Source organism: Schistocerca piceifrons, chromosome 5 (genome assembly GCF_021461385.2).
Source record: "Schistocerca piceifrons isolate TAMUIC-IGC-003096 chromosome 5, iqSchPice1.1, whole genome shotgun sequence".
Lineage (NCBI taxonomy): Eukaryota > Metazoa > Arthropoda > Insecta > Orthoptera > Acrididae > Schistocerca > Schistocerca piceifrons.
The window spans coordinates 661774766-661792782 of NC_060142.1; the positions used below are offsets into that span (position 1 = coordinate 661774766).

The 18017-nt window shown below is 41.9% G+C and overlaps 1 protein-coding gene across 1 annotated transcript in view; it reads left to right on the plus strand.

Moving 5' to 3' along the window:
• LOC124798369 overlaps positions 1–17754 on the plus strand; it is a 239856-nt gene extending 222102 nt beyond the window's left edge. The window contains exon 4 of the mRNA XM_047261739.1: positions 17078–17754. Within this exon, the coding sequence (XP_047117695.1) occupies positions 17078–17253 (176 nt within the window). The 3' untranslated portion in view covers positions 17254–17754. The remainder of the gene's footprint in view (positions 1–17077) is intronic.
• Positions 17755–18017: the final 263 nt, after the last annotated feature.

Genomic DNA, 18017 nt, shown 5'->3' on the forward strand with positions numbered 1-18017 from the left:
CGTCTGCGGGCAGTGATGGTCAGATATCGGTCTTCTTGTGGTGTTGTACACTGTGGACGTCCCGTACTGTAGCGCCTGGACACGTTTCCTGACTATTGGAATCGTTGCCATAATCTTGAGATCACACTTTGTGGCACACGGAGGGCCTGTGCTACGACCTGCTGTGTTTGACCAGCCTCCAGTTGCCCTAGTATTCTACCCCTCATAAAGTCATCAATATGTGTTCTTTTTTGATGACGTTATGAGGGGTAGAATACTAGGGCGACTGGAGGCTGGTCAAACGCAGCAGGTCGTAGCACAGGCCCTCCGTGTGCCACAAAGTGTGATCTCAAGATTATGGCAACGATTCCAATAGACAGGAAACGTGTGCAGGCGCTACAGTGCGGGACGTAAGGTCCCAAGCAAGGCTACCTGCAGTACTCCGTGGCCGTCTGCGGGCACTGATGGTCAGATATCGGTCTTCTTGTGGTGTTGTGCACTGTGGACGTCAGGCCAAATGCTCCGCATGGTCATACCCCGAGGTGATTTAAACCCGCAAACCGCCCACCAGAGCATTATCCTTAATTTGTGAGCGTGAGTGTATTTCCAACTACCATCCCGCGCTCGAAGTCTTAATTTACGTATTATTTACATCTGTATTCTGCAAATCACTGTGAGATGCATGGCAGCGGGTACGTCCCATTGTACCTGTTATTAAGGATTCTTCCAGCTCTATTCACGTATGGAGCACAAGAAGAAAGTTTTGTCTGAATACCTCTTTGCGTGTTGTAATTATTCTATTCTTACCCTCACGATACCTATGTGCGAGATACGTAGGTGGTTGCAGTATATTCCTAGAATCATGATTTAAAGCGTTTGAAACCTTGTTAGTGGACTCTCTCGGGATAGTTTACGTCTATCTTGAAGAGTCTGCCAGTTCAGTTTCTTCAGTATCTCTGTGGCACTCTTTCACAGATCAAACAAACCTGTGACCATTCGCGCTGCTCTTCTGTGCATAAGTTCAGTATCCCCTATTGGTCGTATTTGGTATGCGTTTCTAAGCTATGTACTTTGCAGACTGAGTGCACTTCCCCATTATTCTACTAATAAACCTAACACCTTCTTTACCCACCACTGGGCCTATGTGATAGGGCTGTTGATACAATATCGATATATCCTCTAATATGTCGTCATATATGGCGATATTTTACCCGATTTATCGATATCGAAATGACAACATCGAGTGCCGATATTATTACTTCACATAATTTTTTTTCACAATTTTCGGGAAATATTTGAGATTGTTCTTTTGAAACTGTAGTAAAAAAATTTTACTTTCACTATGTGAAGGAGACTTACTAATTTTGAGCATGAGTGTATTTCCAACTATCATCCCGCGCTCGAAGTCTTAATTTACGTATTATTTACATCTATACTCTGCAAGCCGGCCGAAGTGGCCGTGCGGTTAAAGGCGCTGCAGTCTGGAACCGCAAGACCGCTACGGTCGCAGGTTCGAATCCTGCCTCGGGCATGGATGTTTGTGATGTCCTTAGGTTAGTTAGGTTTAACTAGTTCTAAGTTCTAGGGGACTAATGACCTCAGCAGTTGAGTCCCATAGTGCTCAGAGCCATTTGAACCATTTTTATACTCTGCAAATCACTGCGAGATGCATGGCAGCGGGTACGTCCCATTGTACCTGTTATTAAGGATTCTTCCAGCTCTATTCACGTATGGAGCACAAGAAGAAAGTTTTGGGCACACGTTCACATCAAGTGTTTCTCTTCGACGGTGTGAAGCAAGTATAGGAGGCACGAAGAAGAAGTCTGATTACACTGGAGGGGGTGTGGGGTGTCAATGGAATAACAAGATTTTCCGATGTGAAGAAATGGCACACCAGTCGCGTTATAAAAACAATTTTTAACGCATTTAGCGTACTATTTCTTCACATCGCCATTCTTCAAAAACAGTTACTGAAAATGGTGAACAAAAATCTAAATGACAAGATTGGTATTTGAGGTGGGCGGAAACGTCTGGGGGGAAATGCTGACATAGTCGGTGCTCGACGCTACAAACAGAAACTGTAGTGCGTAACTGTTCCGCGATATTTTGACACTACAACTGTTATGTCGCTGGCGTTTTCAGAAATGAAAAAAACGAATAAATCGACACAAAGTGTTCCGGACAAATCCGATATGTGACGAAACCGAAGGACGGATCTATCGGACACCTTTTATTGTGCCACTTACACGCAGTTACCATTGTCAGCTAAGTGCTTATCGCCAAGCGTAAACGTGCATCAAAAATGGTTCAAATGGCTCTGAGCACTATGGAACTTAACATCTGCAGTCATCAGTCCCCTAGAACTTAGAACTACTTAAACCTAACTAACCTAAGGACATCACACAACACCCAGCCATCACGAGGCAGGATTCGAACCTGCGACCGTAGCAGTCGCGCGGTTCCGGACTGCGCGCCTAGAACCGCTAGACCACCGCGGCCGGCGTAAACGTGCATCGACTTCCTTTCAGTTCTTGCTCTAACAATAAGAGGGATAAGCAGGCTACTGGCTTATTGATCTGCAGAATATCTAATAATAAATCAATACTTATACATACAGCTCTAAAACCGGCAGCATATTTTTATAGGCCGGTACGTCGACGTCTTTTCCGTCGATATTCCCACACTTTTCTTCTGTATATAGACGGACGATAATGATACTTTTTTAAATATCGATATATCGGTTCAAATGGCTCTAACCACTATGGGACTTAATATCCGAGGTCATCAGTCCCCTAGACTTAGAACTACTTAAACCTAACTAACCTCAGGACATCACATACAACCATGCCCGAGGCAGGATTCGATCCTGCGGCCCTAGTAGCAGCGCGGTTCCGGACTGAAGCGCCAACAACCGCTCGCCCGAAACGGCCGGCTGTTATATCGGATTCGCGATCTTTTTAAAAATATCAACAGTCCTACTATGTGATCATTCCAAGTCATACGCCTACAAAACGTTACACCCAGGTACTTGTATGAGTTGGCCGATGCCAACAGTGATTCATCGATATTATAGTCATAGGATACTATGTTTTTTTCCTTTTGTGAAGTGCACAATTTTTCATTTTTAAACATTTAAAGTAAGTTGCCAGTCTTTGCACCACTTCGAAATCTTATCAAGATCTGACTGAAAAATGTATGCAGCTTCTTTCAGACCGTACTGCATTATCGACAACTGCATCATATGCAAGAATTCTGAGGCTGGTATTAATATTGTCTGCAAGGTCATTAATATACACCATGAACAGCAAGGGTCCCAACACACTTCCCTAGGGCACACCCAAAGTTACTTCTGCGGCTGAAAAATACCATCCATCCAAGAAAATATGCTGTCTCTCCCATCCCAAAAAGTCCTGAATCCGGTCACAAACTTCACTTAATTCCTATCGTGTGACCAGAATCACATGATAAACCTCTTCAAACGGCTCACCTGAGTATGTACGCGACACTACTGCAATCTGCAGGGGGCACCAAATTCATATTGTTGATGAAAGAAACTTTTGTTTCACAAAACGCCTATCATCAAGCGCACTTTGGTCTGTCGATTATTCATATGATTTTGAAACACATCCCAGTTGGTTTTTGAACGTTCAAAATGGCTCTGAGCACTATGCGACTTAACTTCTGACGTCATCAGTCGCCTAGAACTTAGAACTAATTAAACCCAACTAACCTAAGGACATCACACACATCCATGCCCGAGGCAGGATTCGAACCTGCGACCGTAGCGGTCGCTCGGTTCCAGACTGCAGCGCCTAGAACCGCACGGCCACTCCGGCGTTTTTGAACGTTTTTTAACACATTCTAAGTCGATTTCTAAACGAATAATGACTTTTGAATGCTTACACTGCATACGTGGTGTCTCTGTCAAGGGAATCCCCGTTACACCTAGAAATAGAAAGCTCTCCCCCAGACAAAAATCGACGGGGCTATAGGAACTGAGCCGAATTAATTTATGTGGCTCATTGGGCGTGCGAATGGTAAGCGTCATTATAATAATTCGCGAAACACATAGATTCATACTACCAGAGTGGAAATACACGACTAACGGGAATAACAAGTAAGAAAGATTACATATTCTCTTCTCAGTGTATCCAAGAAAATGAAATTTTGACAGAAAATTTTTGACAGATCGGTTCACTACTAAGGGCCTGTTGCAAAGTCCGTGCTTAGCAGCCGCTTAAGTTCTATTGTGAAAACGAGTTGTACGAACATAAAATAACGTCTAGCCAGGGAATAAAAGTGGGATAACTAAACCGGTGATTGTGGCACGGTTAGTGAGGTTAACCAGAGAATAGGGTTTGACAATTTGACAATGGCAAGAACAGTTACAGAATTAGTGATAACAAGATTGTTAGAACGAAGAAGGACAAGAAACGGAGACATCACACAAATTATATGAAAAAGTATGACGGTTCCAATTTTGTGTAAAAATTTCGTACTAACGACTACTTTTCGATCTCATGTTGATAAAATGGAGCATATGAATGAAATGCGAAACTGTTTACTGACATAAAACTTTTTGCTTGTACTTTGCCTAACAGGCTTTCGGTATTGCTACTTCGTGAATTATATTCTCTCGTGTTATTTATGTAAATAAGGTAGACAAAAATGACCATTTGTGCCAAAGCAGTCTCGACTATTTGGCGTGTGTTACAAATGCTGCAACATTAGAAAAACCTGCTTCCTTTGATCTAGCAGACAGTGACAAAATGGACGTAATCAAATCAAGAAACCACTTCAGTCTTGGGTACTATTCGTATTAACAGCTTTTTCAGTATTAGACAAACGATATTTTGATCTTTCATGTAGCAAAACGTTTGACGAAGTTGATGAGGTAATAGATTCTTTCGCAGAAAGGAAAGCACGCCGTATAAGCCTGTACTAAGATAAGAGAGAAAAAAATGCAGTGACCCAAGGATTGAAGAAATATGTACTGTCTTGCATGTCCATTGTCTTTACTGGTTTTGTGTTTCCTATATTTAATTTTATGTCACACAAAAGAGAAAGTTATAAGCTAATAGGCAATAAAATTTCACTTGACGCCTTCCTGAGAGACAATCCCCATTCCTTCCAAATTAATAATATAAGTGTAGACCAGATTGGCTCGAATTCAAAAAAATAGTATCGGCAGCAATTGGAAGATTTATACCGAATAAATTAACAAACGACGGATGTGATCCTCCTTGATACTCAAAACGGGTCAGAACACTGTTGCAAAAACAACGAAACAAACATGCCAAATTTAAACAGACGCAAAATCTCCAAGATTGGCGATCTTTTACACAAGTTCGAAGTTTAGCGCGGACTTTAATGCGCGATGCTTATAACAATTTCAACAACGAAACTTCGTCTCGAAACCTGGCAGAAAATCCAAAGCGATTTTGGTCGTATGTGAAGTATGTTAGCGGCAAGAAACAATCAATGGAAATACTATCGAAGACAGTGCTGTAGAAGTAAATGTCCTCGGGGTAGTGAAGCAACTTAAATCACTTAATAAAAGCAAGTCTTCTGGTCCAGACTGTATACCAATTAGGTTCCTTTGAGTGTATGCTGATGCATTAGCTCCATACTTAACAACATATACAATCGTCCGCTCGACGAAAGATCCGTACCCAAAGCCTGGAAAGTTGCACTGTCACACCAATATTCAAGAAAGGTAGTGGGAGTAATCCACTTAATTACAGGCCCATATCGTTAATGTCGATATGCAGCAGGATTCTGGAACATATATTGTGTACGAACATAATGAATTACCTCGAAGAAAATGGTCTATTGACACACAGCCAACATGGGTTTAGAAAACATCGTTCTTGTAAAACACAACTAGCTCTTTCTTCGAATGAAGTGTTGAGTGCTATTGACAAGGGATTTCAGATCCATTCCGTATTTCTGGATTTCCGGAAGGCTTTTGACACTGTACCACACAAGCGGCTTGTAGTGAAATTGCGTGCTTATGGAATATCGTCTCAGTTATGTGGCTTGGTTTGTGACTTCCTGTCAGAGAAATCACAGTTCGGAAAGTCATCGAGTAAAACAGTAGTGATTTCTGGCGTTCCCAAGGTAGTGTTATGGGCCCTTTGCTGCTCCTTGTCTATATAAACGATTTGGGAGGCAATCTGAGCAGTCGTCTTAGGTTGTTTGCAGATTACGCTATAGTTTATCGACTAATAAAGTCATCAGAAGATCAAAACAAATTGCAAAATGATTTAGAAAAGACACCTGAATGGTGCGAAAACTGACAGTTGACCGAAAATAATGAAAAGTGTGAGGTCATCCACATGAGTGCTAAAAGGAATCCGTTAAACTTCGGTTACACTATAAATCAGTCTAATATAAAGGCCGCAAATTCAACTAAATACCTAGGAACTACAATTACGAACAACTAAAATTGGAAGGAACACACAGAAAATGTTGTGGGGAAGCCTAGCCAAAGACTGCATTTTATTGGCAGGACACTTAGAAAACATAACAGACCTACTAAGGAGACTGCCTACGCTAAACTTGTCCGTCCTCTTTTAGAATACTGCTACGCGGTGTGGGATCCTCACCAGATAGGACTGACGGAGTACATCGAATAAGTTCAAAGTAGGGCAGCACGTTTTGTATCATCGCGAAATATGGGAGAGAGTGTCACTGAAATGATACAAGATTTGGGCTGGACATCATTAAAAGAAAGGCGTTTTTCGTTGCGACGGAATCTTCTCACGAAATTCAAATCACCAGCTTTCTCCTCCGAATGCGAAAATATTTTGTTGGCACCGACCTACATAGGGAGAAACGATCATCACGATGAAATAAGGGAAATCAGAACTCGTACGGAAAAATATAGGTGCTCGTTCCTTCCGCGCGCTATACGAGATTGGAATAATAGAGAATAGTGGAGGTGGTTCGATGAACCCTCTGCCAGGTACTTACATGTGATTTGCAGAATGTCTGTGTACATGTAGAAAGAGTGTAAATTTTCTGAAGAGTTCTTATGCTCCCGTTCACAAATAATCCCACCCAGTATTAAGTGTGAGGTTATTTTCTGTCGGGGGGGGGGGGGGCGGGGGGGGCGGGGGGGTAGGATGTAAAACCGGTCGACTGGGGGCAGGACAGACACCACAGGACATTTTAATTTCCACTGTCCTGAATATACGTTTAATGGCCTCCCTTAGAAACTATACACGTTTGAATTCCACAGAGCGAAATACAGTAACGAGCAATAGAAGAATGCTGTGTGAAGAGACGTGGCTCTGCACTTTGCTATACGTAAGGCCAAATATCATGTCTTACATTTCCTCGAACATATATGTTTTACATATCAGAAATATGTGCGCTACAAAATGAACATATTTTTGAAAAATAGATTTTTTTTTTTTTTTTTTTTTTATTTTTGATGTTCTATCTCAAACGAGCGAGGGGGAGGGGGGCGGTGCCACTATCAAGTTTTTGCCCCGGTTAGGAAATATCGTACATCCAGGGCTGATTACCGGTACCCTACACTGTTTACAGAAAAATCATCACTCATGCGTGTTAATCCTTGTAAGTCTGTAGCCCTGGATGCGCGTATTTGCTTAACTTGCTTCATACACACTGAATTTCGGCCTAGCTGCTACGACATGGGTTTGGCAACGGTGCTAATCCGTCACGAAACCACAAACCTCAGAGAAGCTCAAATTATCACGACCAGAAAGTTGCCGTAGTTTTTGAACCAGTTCATACAACCTGCTATTGGAAAGCAGTAAAAGTCGACGACAGCTGGGGTCGGATAACTGTCTTGCTTAGCAACAGAGAGCAAAACAACGTAGGCAAAAATCCCAATTCCCGCTAGTTTAACAGGAGTGAGCGAATGGTTGTTGCAACCGACGGCTGTTGCAGTTGTTGCAATAGGTGAATGAACTGCCGTTGACGATGTAGTTCCATCTGGTGCTGCCACAACCTCAAAAACTCAGGCTCCATGATTGCACAATGAGTAATATCCTCGTCGCTAATTTACTATCCTACTAGGCACGAGTAGAAAAACACGGGGCTACGGTGACCGGTAGAACAAATGACAGTACCGAGTGGATGGCAACAATTAAGTCCACATAGAGAACGATGGGGGTAGAATCAGTCGAGAAAACAGCAAGGGCGTCGGAAGCGTTCTAGAACAGTCGAGACTGAACAGCGAAAGGGAGAAAACCATAAAAAGGCAGTAGTCGAACATTGTATCATATGGCGCAGTGTGATGGCAACGCGAGATAATAGGCAAGTGGCAGCAGGTGACCTCGCGCTCGTATTTACGCACAGAACTCCAGATGGTGCACACATTTTACTCAACGTGCGCTTTCTGCAGAGTATGTACTTGCCAGCAGCACGCTAACAACTTTAGTTTGCTGTGATGTTCCGCCTTACAAGCGAGTTTTCTTGTTTCAAATATTGTCGCGAAGCTGTCAAAGATGCGCTCATGTGGCAGCGTAGTCTGCACGATAACATGTGTTCAGGTCGTCCCGCAGATGCGGTAGGATATAGGTCATCATCATCAGTTATCTGCTATATTAGCAGGTCCTTTGCCTCTCCATTTTCTGCGATCCATTGCTTCCTTCTTAAGGCTGCTGTATGTTGTACCGTCCATCATGTCATCCAGTATCTGGAATCTCTTCCTTCCTCGCTTCCTTTTCCCTTCTACATAACCTTCTAAAACTGTTTTTATCAGTCCGTCATTCTTTCTTAATATATGCCCAATCCAATTTCTTTTTCTTCTCTTTATTACATCTAGTAACTGTCTTTTCTCTCCCACTCTTCTCAGTACCTCTTCATTTTTTTCTCTGTCCATCCAACTTCTTCTTTCCATCTTCCGCCATGTCCAGATCTCAAAAGCCTCAAGCCTTTCTCTGTCTTTTTTCCTCATAGTCCATGTTTCAGCGCCATATACACTCCTGGAAATTGAAATAAGAACACCGTGAATTCATTGTCCCAGGAAGGGGAAACTTTATTGACACATTCCTGGGGTCAGATACATCACATGATCACACTGACAGAACCACAGGCACATAGACACAGGCAACAGAGCATGCACAATGTCGGCACTAGTACAGCGTATATCCACCTTTCGCAGCAATGCAGGCTGCTATTCTCCCATGGAGACGATCGTAGAGATGCTGGATGTAGTCCTGTGCAACGGCTTGCCATGCCATTTCCACCTGGCGCCTCAGTTGAACCAGCGTTCGTGCTGGACGTGCAGACCGCGTGAGACGATGCTTCATCCAGTCCCAAACATGCTCAATGGGGGACAGATCCGGAGGTCTTGCTGGCCAGGGTAGTTGACTTACACCTTCTAGAGCACGTTGGGTGGCACGGGATACATGCGGACGTGCATTGTCCTGTTGGAACAGCAAGTTTCCTTGCCGATCTAGGAATGGTAGAACGATGGGTTCGATGACGGTTTGGATGTACCGTGCACTATTCAGTGTCCCCTCGACGATCACCAGTGGTGTACGGCCAGTGTAGGAGATAGCTCCCCACACCATGATGCCAGGTGTTGGCCCTGTGTGCCTCGGTCGTATGCAGTCCTGATTGTGGCGCTCACCTGCACGGCGCCAAACACGCATACGACCATCATTGGCACCAAGGCAGAAGCGACTCTCATCGCTGAAGACGACACGTCTCCATTCGTCCCTCCATTCACGCCTGTCGGGACACCACTGGAGGCGGGCTGCACGATGTTGGGGCGTGAGCGGAAGACGGCCTAACGGTGTGCGAGACCGTAGCCCAGCTTCATGGAGACGGTTGCGAATGGTCCTCGCCGATACCCCAGGAGCAACAGTGTCCCTAATTTGCTGGGAAGTGGCGGTGCGGTCCCCTACGGCACTGCGTAGGATCCTACGGTCTTGGCGTGCATCCGTGCGTCGCTGCGGTCCGGTCCCAGGTCGACGGGCACGTGCACCTACCGCCGACCACTGGCGACAACATCGATGTACTGTGGAGACCTCACGCCCCACGTGTTGAACAATTCGGCGGTACGTCCACCCGGCCTCCCGCATGCCCACTATACGCCCTCGCTCAAAGTCCGTCAACTGCACATACGGTTCACGTCCACGCTGTCGCGGCATGCTACCAGTGTTAAAGACTGCGATGGAGCTCCGTATGCCACGGCAAACTGGCTGACACTGACGGCGGCGGTGCACAAATGCTGCGCAGCTAGCGCCATTCGACGGCCAACACCGCGGTTCCTGGTGTGTCCGATGTGCCGTGCGTGTGATCATTGCTTGTACAGCCCTCTCGCAGTGTCCGGAGCAAGTATGGTGGGTCTGACACACCGGTGTCAATGTGTTCTTTTTTCCATTTCCAGGAGTGTAGAAGAACACTGCATACAAGACATTTTATGAGTCTCTTTCTGAGTTCTCTGTCCAGACCGCTGCAGAAGATTCTCCTTTTCGTATAAAACGCCTCTTTTGCCATTGCTATCCTTCTTTTAATTTCTGTGGTGCACTTCCAGTCGGTGTCTATCCTGCTTCCAAGATACTTAAAATTTTGCACCTGTTCTAGTGTTTCTCCATTCAGCACAATTTTTATTTCCTTATTTCCTCCTATTGCCAATACTTTTGTTTTATTTGTGTTAATTTTCATTCCATATTTTTTTCCGTTAGTTGCAATGGTGTCCACCAAATCCTGTAATTCTTTTTCCCCTGTGGCTAGAAGGACCATGTCATCAGCAAATCTAAAGCACCCTACTCTTCTTCCTCCGATTTCTACTCCTTTGTCATCTAATGAACATTGGTCAATCATATTTTCCAAGTACAGGTTGAAAAGAGTAGGTGATAAACTGCATTCTTGTCTTACTCCTTTCCCTAGTCTGATCCAGTTTGTACTTTCTCCTCTCACTTTAACTGAAACTTTTTGATTAAGGTATAATGAGTTTATAAGTCTTCTGGTTTTCCAATCCACTCTCTTTTCCCTCATAATAGTCGCCAGCTTGTCCCAAACGACATTGTCAAATGCCTTTTCTAAATCGATGAAGCACATATATAGGTCTCTTCCTTTTTCAATAAACCTTTCTCCCAAGATTCGTAGGAGCCCTATTGCATCTCTGGTGCCCGTATTCCGTTTAAAGCCAAACTGCTCCTCGCCGAGATTCTCCTCTATTACTTTTTCAAGTCTTTTATTAATTATTCTTAAGATCACTTTGGCTGCATGTGAAATGAGGCTGATTGTCCTGTGCTCGCTGCATTTCTTGGTTCCTTGTTTTTTCGGTAATGGAATCATTACTGTTGTCAAAAAGTCCTCAGGCCATTCACCACTGTCATATATTTTATTACATAACCTCAATATTTCTCTTATTCCATTGTGGTTCAAGCATTTTAGTATTTCTCCCGGTATTATATCTGTACCTACTGCTTTGCCATTTTTCATTGCAGCAATGGCAGACTTTACTTCTTCCATTATGATGGTCGGTCCTTTCTCTTCATCACTTACGCTGTTGTGTGATTCAAGTTCCAGAGTTTCTGGTTTGCTATTTGTGTCATATAGCTCTTTTATATATTCTTCCCATCTCTGGAGGACATCGTCACGATCTTTGTACACTACCTCTTCGTCTTTACTCAAAATTTCCATAGTAGCACTTCCTGCTCTGTTTTGTTCCCATGTCATAGTCTTTACTCTGTTGTATAGTAAGTCGTATCTTCCCTTCCTGTCCAGTTCTTCAATTTCATCACATTCCTCTTTTAGCCATTTTTAGGTACCGTACCGTTAATCGAAGTGGAATATTAACAAGTTTTTGTAGAGAAATCACACGCCACTGGTAGGGCAAATCGTGAGTCCAAATATGGGGAGTGTCGCTTTTAGGAAATTAGGTTGTATTTATGAAGGAAGCGGGTTACTCCAGATTTTGTTACCAACCTCGCTATTATTGAAGCACGCAAAGATTCTTTGCCAAAGAGTATTAGTATTAATTTACAGACGCCGTGGATTTGTAGAACTAAGCAGTAAACACAGTTCTCAAAAGTATTTCACAGTGACATCAACTGAAAATATGGAATTCATTATTTATTTATCAAAACTACTGGTATCAGTAGTGTGAACAAGAATCAGTAAATCTTTGGAGGTGCAGTGTTCGGAATGTGCAGACGATGGTTTAGTTGATTTTGGATAAAGTGTTTTTACTTCAGCAGCGTCCTGATTATTCAAGTTAATGATTGTATTTAAATCATTTTGCCACTGTGAGAAATAGGCTAATTATTTCCTGACAGGAGATTGCAAAATGTATGCCTGTCCGCTAGTTGAAAAACAGATGGGAAATATTACAAGACTCCATGTGAACACTGTCCAACATTTTTGGGAAGAACTACAATTAGAGCACCAGTTGCATGGCGGGTCTATTCACTCAAAACACCTGCAACGACCATTCACCTCGTTTCAGAAAGTTGGCATCATTTCAACCTTCAGTGATCAGTATCGGGAATTGCTACAAAGCCTACCCAAAGATTGAAATGTCATGTTTTTGTTTCATCGAAAGCATACATGGAAAGAAAACGGAGATATCTGGCCACGTAGCTGACTTGGGGTTGCCCAGCTGGATTGAAAATCATATTGTGTGGAATGAGTCGTCTGTGTTGCATTAGTCATCTCCACAAGATTCTGTGACCAATAACACTGAATGCCAAGAAAAAGTATGGACATTATTTATTTATCTTCTATTTGAGTTTTCATTCTTATTTTTGGTTGCAGTAAGCTTATTTCAGAAAACCAGAAGTTCTGTATACATTGTTAATCTTCGTAAGCTTTTCCATCATCTTCAGTTTCCACCTCAAAGTAGAACAAAATTGTTTTTTGTGACCCTACTTGCTGACTTCCTCGGTTTCGCAGTTAAATGACACACCGTCCGATTCAGACTTTTTGTTGCGATATTATAGTTTACGGCCGTGTTGCACATCTTCAGGCAACACAAATGCGCCCCATTAATAACAGCTGCATGACCAAGATTTCTTGTGTGTTCTAAATTCATTTACATTAACATTTGACGATATTTGGTGAGGTAGCATGCCCGAGTGGTCTAAGGCCGGTATTACACTATCAAATTTCTTTGTCAAATATCTTTGTCCAAAATCTTTGTCAAAGATATTTGATGGTGTAATAGGAACTTTGTCAAATGTCGTCCAATATTTGATCAAATCTAGGGCATCGCTGTAGATTTGATCAAAGAAATCGCTTGTCTTCTGTTCACTGCAATGTGACATGTTACCACATGGAACGCTAGCATCGCTGCAGTGTTCTGTCATCTGTAGTGTTTTTATAAACATTGCTGGTAAATACAATTGGTGTGTGCCGACAACTACAAAATTAATAGAGATGTATGAATCTGATGAGGCACTTTACAATGTGAGGCACCCTGAATACAAAAATAAAATAAGAAGATTGGAGACCTGACCTAACCTGACCTAACCTAACCTAACCTAACCTAACATAACATAACTCTCTTCTGTAGCAGGGAATCGGAGTGTTACAGTGAGCCTGTCTTCTGAAGATGTAGCAGCTCTTAAGTGAATATTGTGCTTTGTGATATGAGGATACACTTCACTGAGCACATACAGGAATGTATGCTCATCCATTCTTAAAGGGACTCGTATAAAGCGCCAATCCGAAAGGCTGTGGGTTCGAATTCCACTGCTGCCACAAAGTTTTAATTGGACCAGTTCTGCACTAGCATCTGGAGCAAGTAGAAGTATCCCCCATGTAGTATTTGACGTACAACTTGGTGCATTCTGCGACCATTACCTTCAGAAAGGCATAAAGTAGATAATGTTCGAGTGAACATCAGTCTACACTTGTCAAGTGGACAGCATTCCAAATAATGTGAACAAATTATTTTGCAGGTTCCCTGATTAATTTACATTTCCCATTGTTTACACCAATGAGGAATTTTTCTCAATATCCCTCTGTAAATAAACAGACTTGTAACAGGCTTTCACAAATGTTGGAAATATCAGTGACACCTTTGAAGAGGGTCAGATGATTAGAGTAAACCGTTGAAAACTGGCGCTATTTATACCTGAGCAGTATTCTCTCTCTCTCTCTCTCTCTCTCTCTCTCTCTCTCTCTCTCTCTCTCTCTCTCTCTCTTTTTTGTGTATAGGAAATCCCTGTTAATAGATATCTAAGTAAGACTCACCTGTATAAGACCAAAATTACAGTAATGTTTTATTATTGGTATTAAGTTTCATTTTATGTATGCCATTACCATACTGTACAATCTATTCTACCTTAATTTCATGATAGGAACCGAGAGTTCATCATTCGACATCGAGAAACAGAAGAAAAATTAACAAAAATATGATCAATATTGATCATTTTAGTAAAGGTGTTTTTATATACAGGGTGATTCAAAAAGAATACCACAACTTTAAAAATGTGTATTTAATGAAAGAAACATAATATAACCTTCTGTTATACATCATTACAAAGAGTATTTAAAAAGGGTTTTTTTTTTCACTCAAAAACAAGTTCAGAGATGTTCAATATGGCCCCCTCCAGACACACGAGCAATATCAACCCGATACTCCAACTCGTTCCACACTCTCTGTAGCATATCAGGCGTAACAGTTTGGATAGCTGCTGTTATTTCTCGTTTCAAATCATCAATGGTGGCTGGGAGAGGTGGCCGAAACACCATATCCATAACATACCCCCATAAGAAAAAATCGCAGGGGGTAAGATCAGGGCTTCTTGGAGGCCAGTGATGAAGTGCTCTGTCACGGGCTGCCTGGCGGCTGATCCATCGCCTCGGGTAGTTGACGTTCAGGTAGTTACGGACAGATAAGTGCCAATGTGGTGGCGCTCCATCCTGCTGAAATATGAATTATTGTGCTTCTTGTTCGAGCTGAGGGAACAGCCAGTTCTCTAACATCTCCAGATACTGTAGTCCAGTTACAGTAGCACCTTTGAAGAAAAAGGGACCAAAAACTTTATTGGCTGAAATGGCACAGAAAACGTTCACCTTAGGCGAGTCACGTTCATACTGAGTTGTTTCCCGCGGATTCTCAGTGCCCCATATACAGACATTGTGACGGTTGACTTTCCCGTTAGTGTGGAAAGTTGCTTCATCACTAAACACAATCTTTGAAACGAAAGATTCATCTGTTTCCATTTGAGCAAGGATAAAATCACAGAAATCGATTCTTTTAATCTTATCAGCTGCAGACAGTGCTTGAACCAATTTCAGACGATAAGGTTTCATAACTAACCTTTTTTGTAGGACTCTCCATACAGTTGATTGTGGAATTTGCAGCTCTCTGCTAGCTCTGCGAGTCGATTTTCCTGGGCTGCGAACAAATGCTTGCTGGATGCGTGCTACATTTTCATCACTCGTTCTCGGCCGTCCAGAACTTTTCCCTTTGCACAAACACCCATTCTCTGTAAACTGTTTATACCAACGTTTAATACACCACCTATCAGGAGGTTTAACACCATACTTCGTTCGAAATGCATGCTGAACAACTGTCGTCGATTCACTTCTGCCGTACTCAATAACACAAAAAGCTTTCTGTTGAGCGGTCGCCATCTTAGCATCAACTGACGCTGACGCCTAGTCAACAGCGCCTCAAATGAACAAATGTACAACTAAATGAAACTTTATAGCTCCCTTAATTCGCCGACAGATAGTGCTTAGCTCTGCCTTTTGTCGTTGCAGAGTTTTAAATTCCTAAAGTTGTGGTATTCTTTTTGAATCACCCTGTACTACTTCATTCAAAACATGTCATTAGAAAATGAAGAAATAAGGATTGATCAGAAACTTGGAATGGCTAAATTACATTTTATAACTGTGTTTTAATAATACTGAAAAAACTGAAAATTATGTTTCATGTGGAATATTTTGAAACAGGTCTCAAAGCACAATCATACATCACATAGTTTGCTTGTGAAACTAGTCTAACAATTCGCTGTGTGTCGTCATTTCAGCACTTTAAATAATTGCAGATGTAAGTTTGTTATGATGCCACTGCACACAACACTTTTAATAAAGTACGGATCACAAAATTCTCAGCAGAATGAAAATGCCCCACAGAATGAATGGCTGGCACAAACACACAGCAGGAATTGATGAAAACTAAATTACACAATCCCATCTGTTTGCAGGCAAGTGCTGTTGGTAGCTGTGTTCCGCATTTTGTGACGAGAGTTTACAGGCCATGCTGACATGAAATTATTGGGAGTGTTTTGATGTTTATAACCTGGTTTTGTACTGCTTTAGTTAATGTAAACTGATATTACAAGTGCAATAAGTAAGTAACCCAGTCAGACACAATGGATATATTCTGATGGGACTCACTTGTGTTTTGTCGTAAATTAAAACAAATGTATGTACTACAGTATACAACTTTGTCTTTAGTTGCTTTGGTAATATTCTCGTGAATATTAAATCCTTTGGCACAATTGCTCATATTTTTGGCAGAAAAGGATTAAAGGGGTACTAACTGTGGCTGTTAGATGTGCATTTACAGTAAGTAATTTTATCACTGTATCTTTTTTCCCCGGTCACTAAAACTTAATAGGTCATATTTATTAAGATTTCAGACAGGGAAAGTTAGACAAATAAAATACATTCACTCATTGTGGATGTAAGCAGCGTTGCCCATTTGCGGAAATTTAAAGTTGAGTGTCAAACTAGTTATCAAACACAGCTGCTGGTTTGCAGCTTCTTCTTTGTTCCTTCCACAGTTTACACCAAAAGTAAAATTTTTTTGTCATAAATTATCCTATTGAAGATGTGATAATATCCAACCCTCTTCCTTGTATTGTATCCCGGACATTCACAACTCCATGTGCACACCTCTGTGGAGTTTGGAAGGAACTGAGCTTTGAACTGAACTGTAGCTAAAGTGACTCATTCAGAAATATAATAGATTTCATATCCAGATTTCAGAACTAGCTTTTAACTTATCATAAATTATCAGTGAGATGTTACATTTGTGTATTTGTTCCTTCTCTTACAGTTTTCTCGCACTATCAGTTACGTGCTAGTCTCTCTTTTTCTCACCTCTGCACAACCTTAGAATGTGACACTCTATGTTCTGTGATGGCAGGGGACTGCAAGACATGTGCCGGCTGCGAAGAGGCCAACGCCAGTGACTGGCCCCGCTGCTGCCAGCATGGGGGCTACTGCTGCTACGAGCTGGTCGCTGCCTGCAACTCCTGTAACATTACAGTCTTGCAGCCATTCTGCAGCAAGCACCTGAAACGGTGCTTTGAATCCAACTGAAGTTGTGCTTCAAAAAGCCACTAAATAGGCAGGAGGGTGACAAATTGGAAGCTAGTCACTAGGTGTCATGCAGTTGATTACACATTCGTGCATCAGACTGTTGTAGGACTGCTGTAGAGGTTCTCCTATTTTTAATTTGAATATTTAGTTCTTTCCATAGCCATCAATTAAATTTCAAAGGTTACAGTATTGCAACTTACATATTGTAAGAATAAATATTCTGTGTACAAATAAACCATCATTACAGGAAAGAGACTTAAATTTGCCTACCACCTGACTCACATGTATCATGTCTCATATCAGCCTTATTGATTGTATCCACAGATGGCAGGCCCACTATCTTTTGTACTTGCTGTCAGTCACTAATATTCATGAATGCAGAAGTATTTGTGTGTAATTTAATACACATTTGTGGTTGTTCATTAACAGTTAAGAATTAAATGTATTCTCCAAAGTAACTAACTGTAAACAACATTGTGTTGAATAAATATTTACAAAGTTTTTTGTTTCAATTTACTACTTTAATCATATTAAATGCATGTTATAACACCGATATAACATACTTTTGGAGCTAGTCTGTGAAACAGCCGGTGACAAACCAGATCACCACACCTAGCATTTTTCTAATGTAGCACTGGACACAGACTCAGGAGAAGCAATTGTCATTTTTCCATCATTTCACATACATTCAGCCTGCATGCTATTCCAAATCACTGTGAGACTTGTCTATTACTGTTTCATGATTTAATGATGTTCTATTGAGT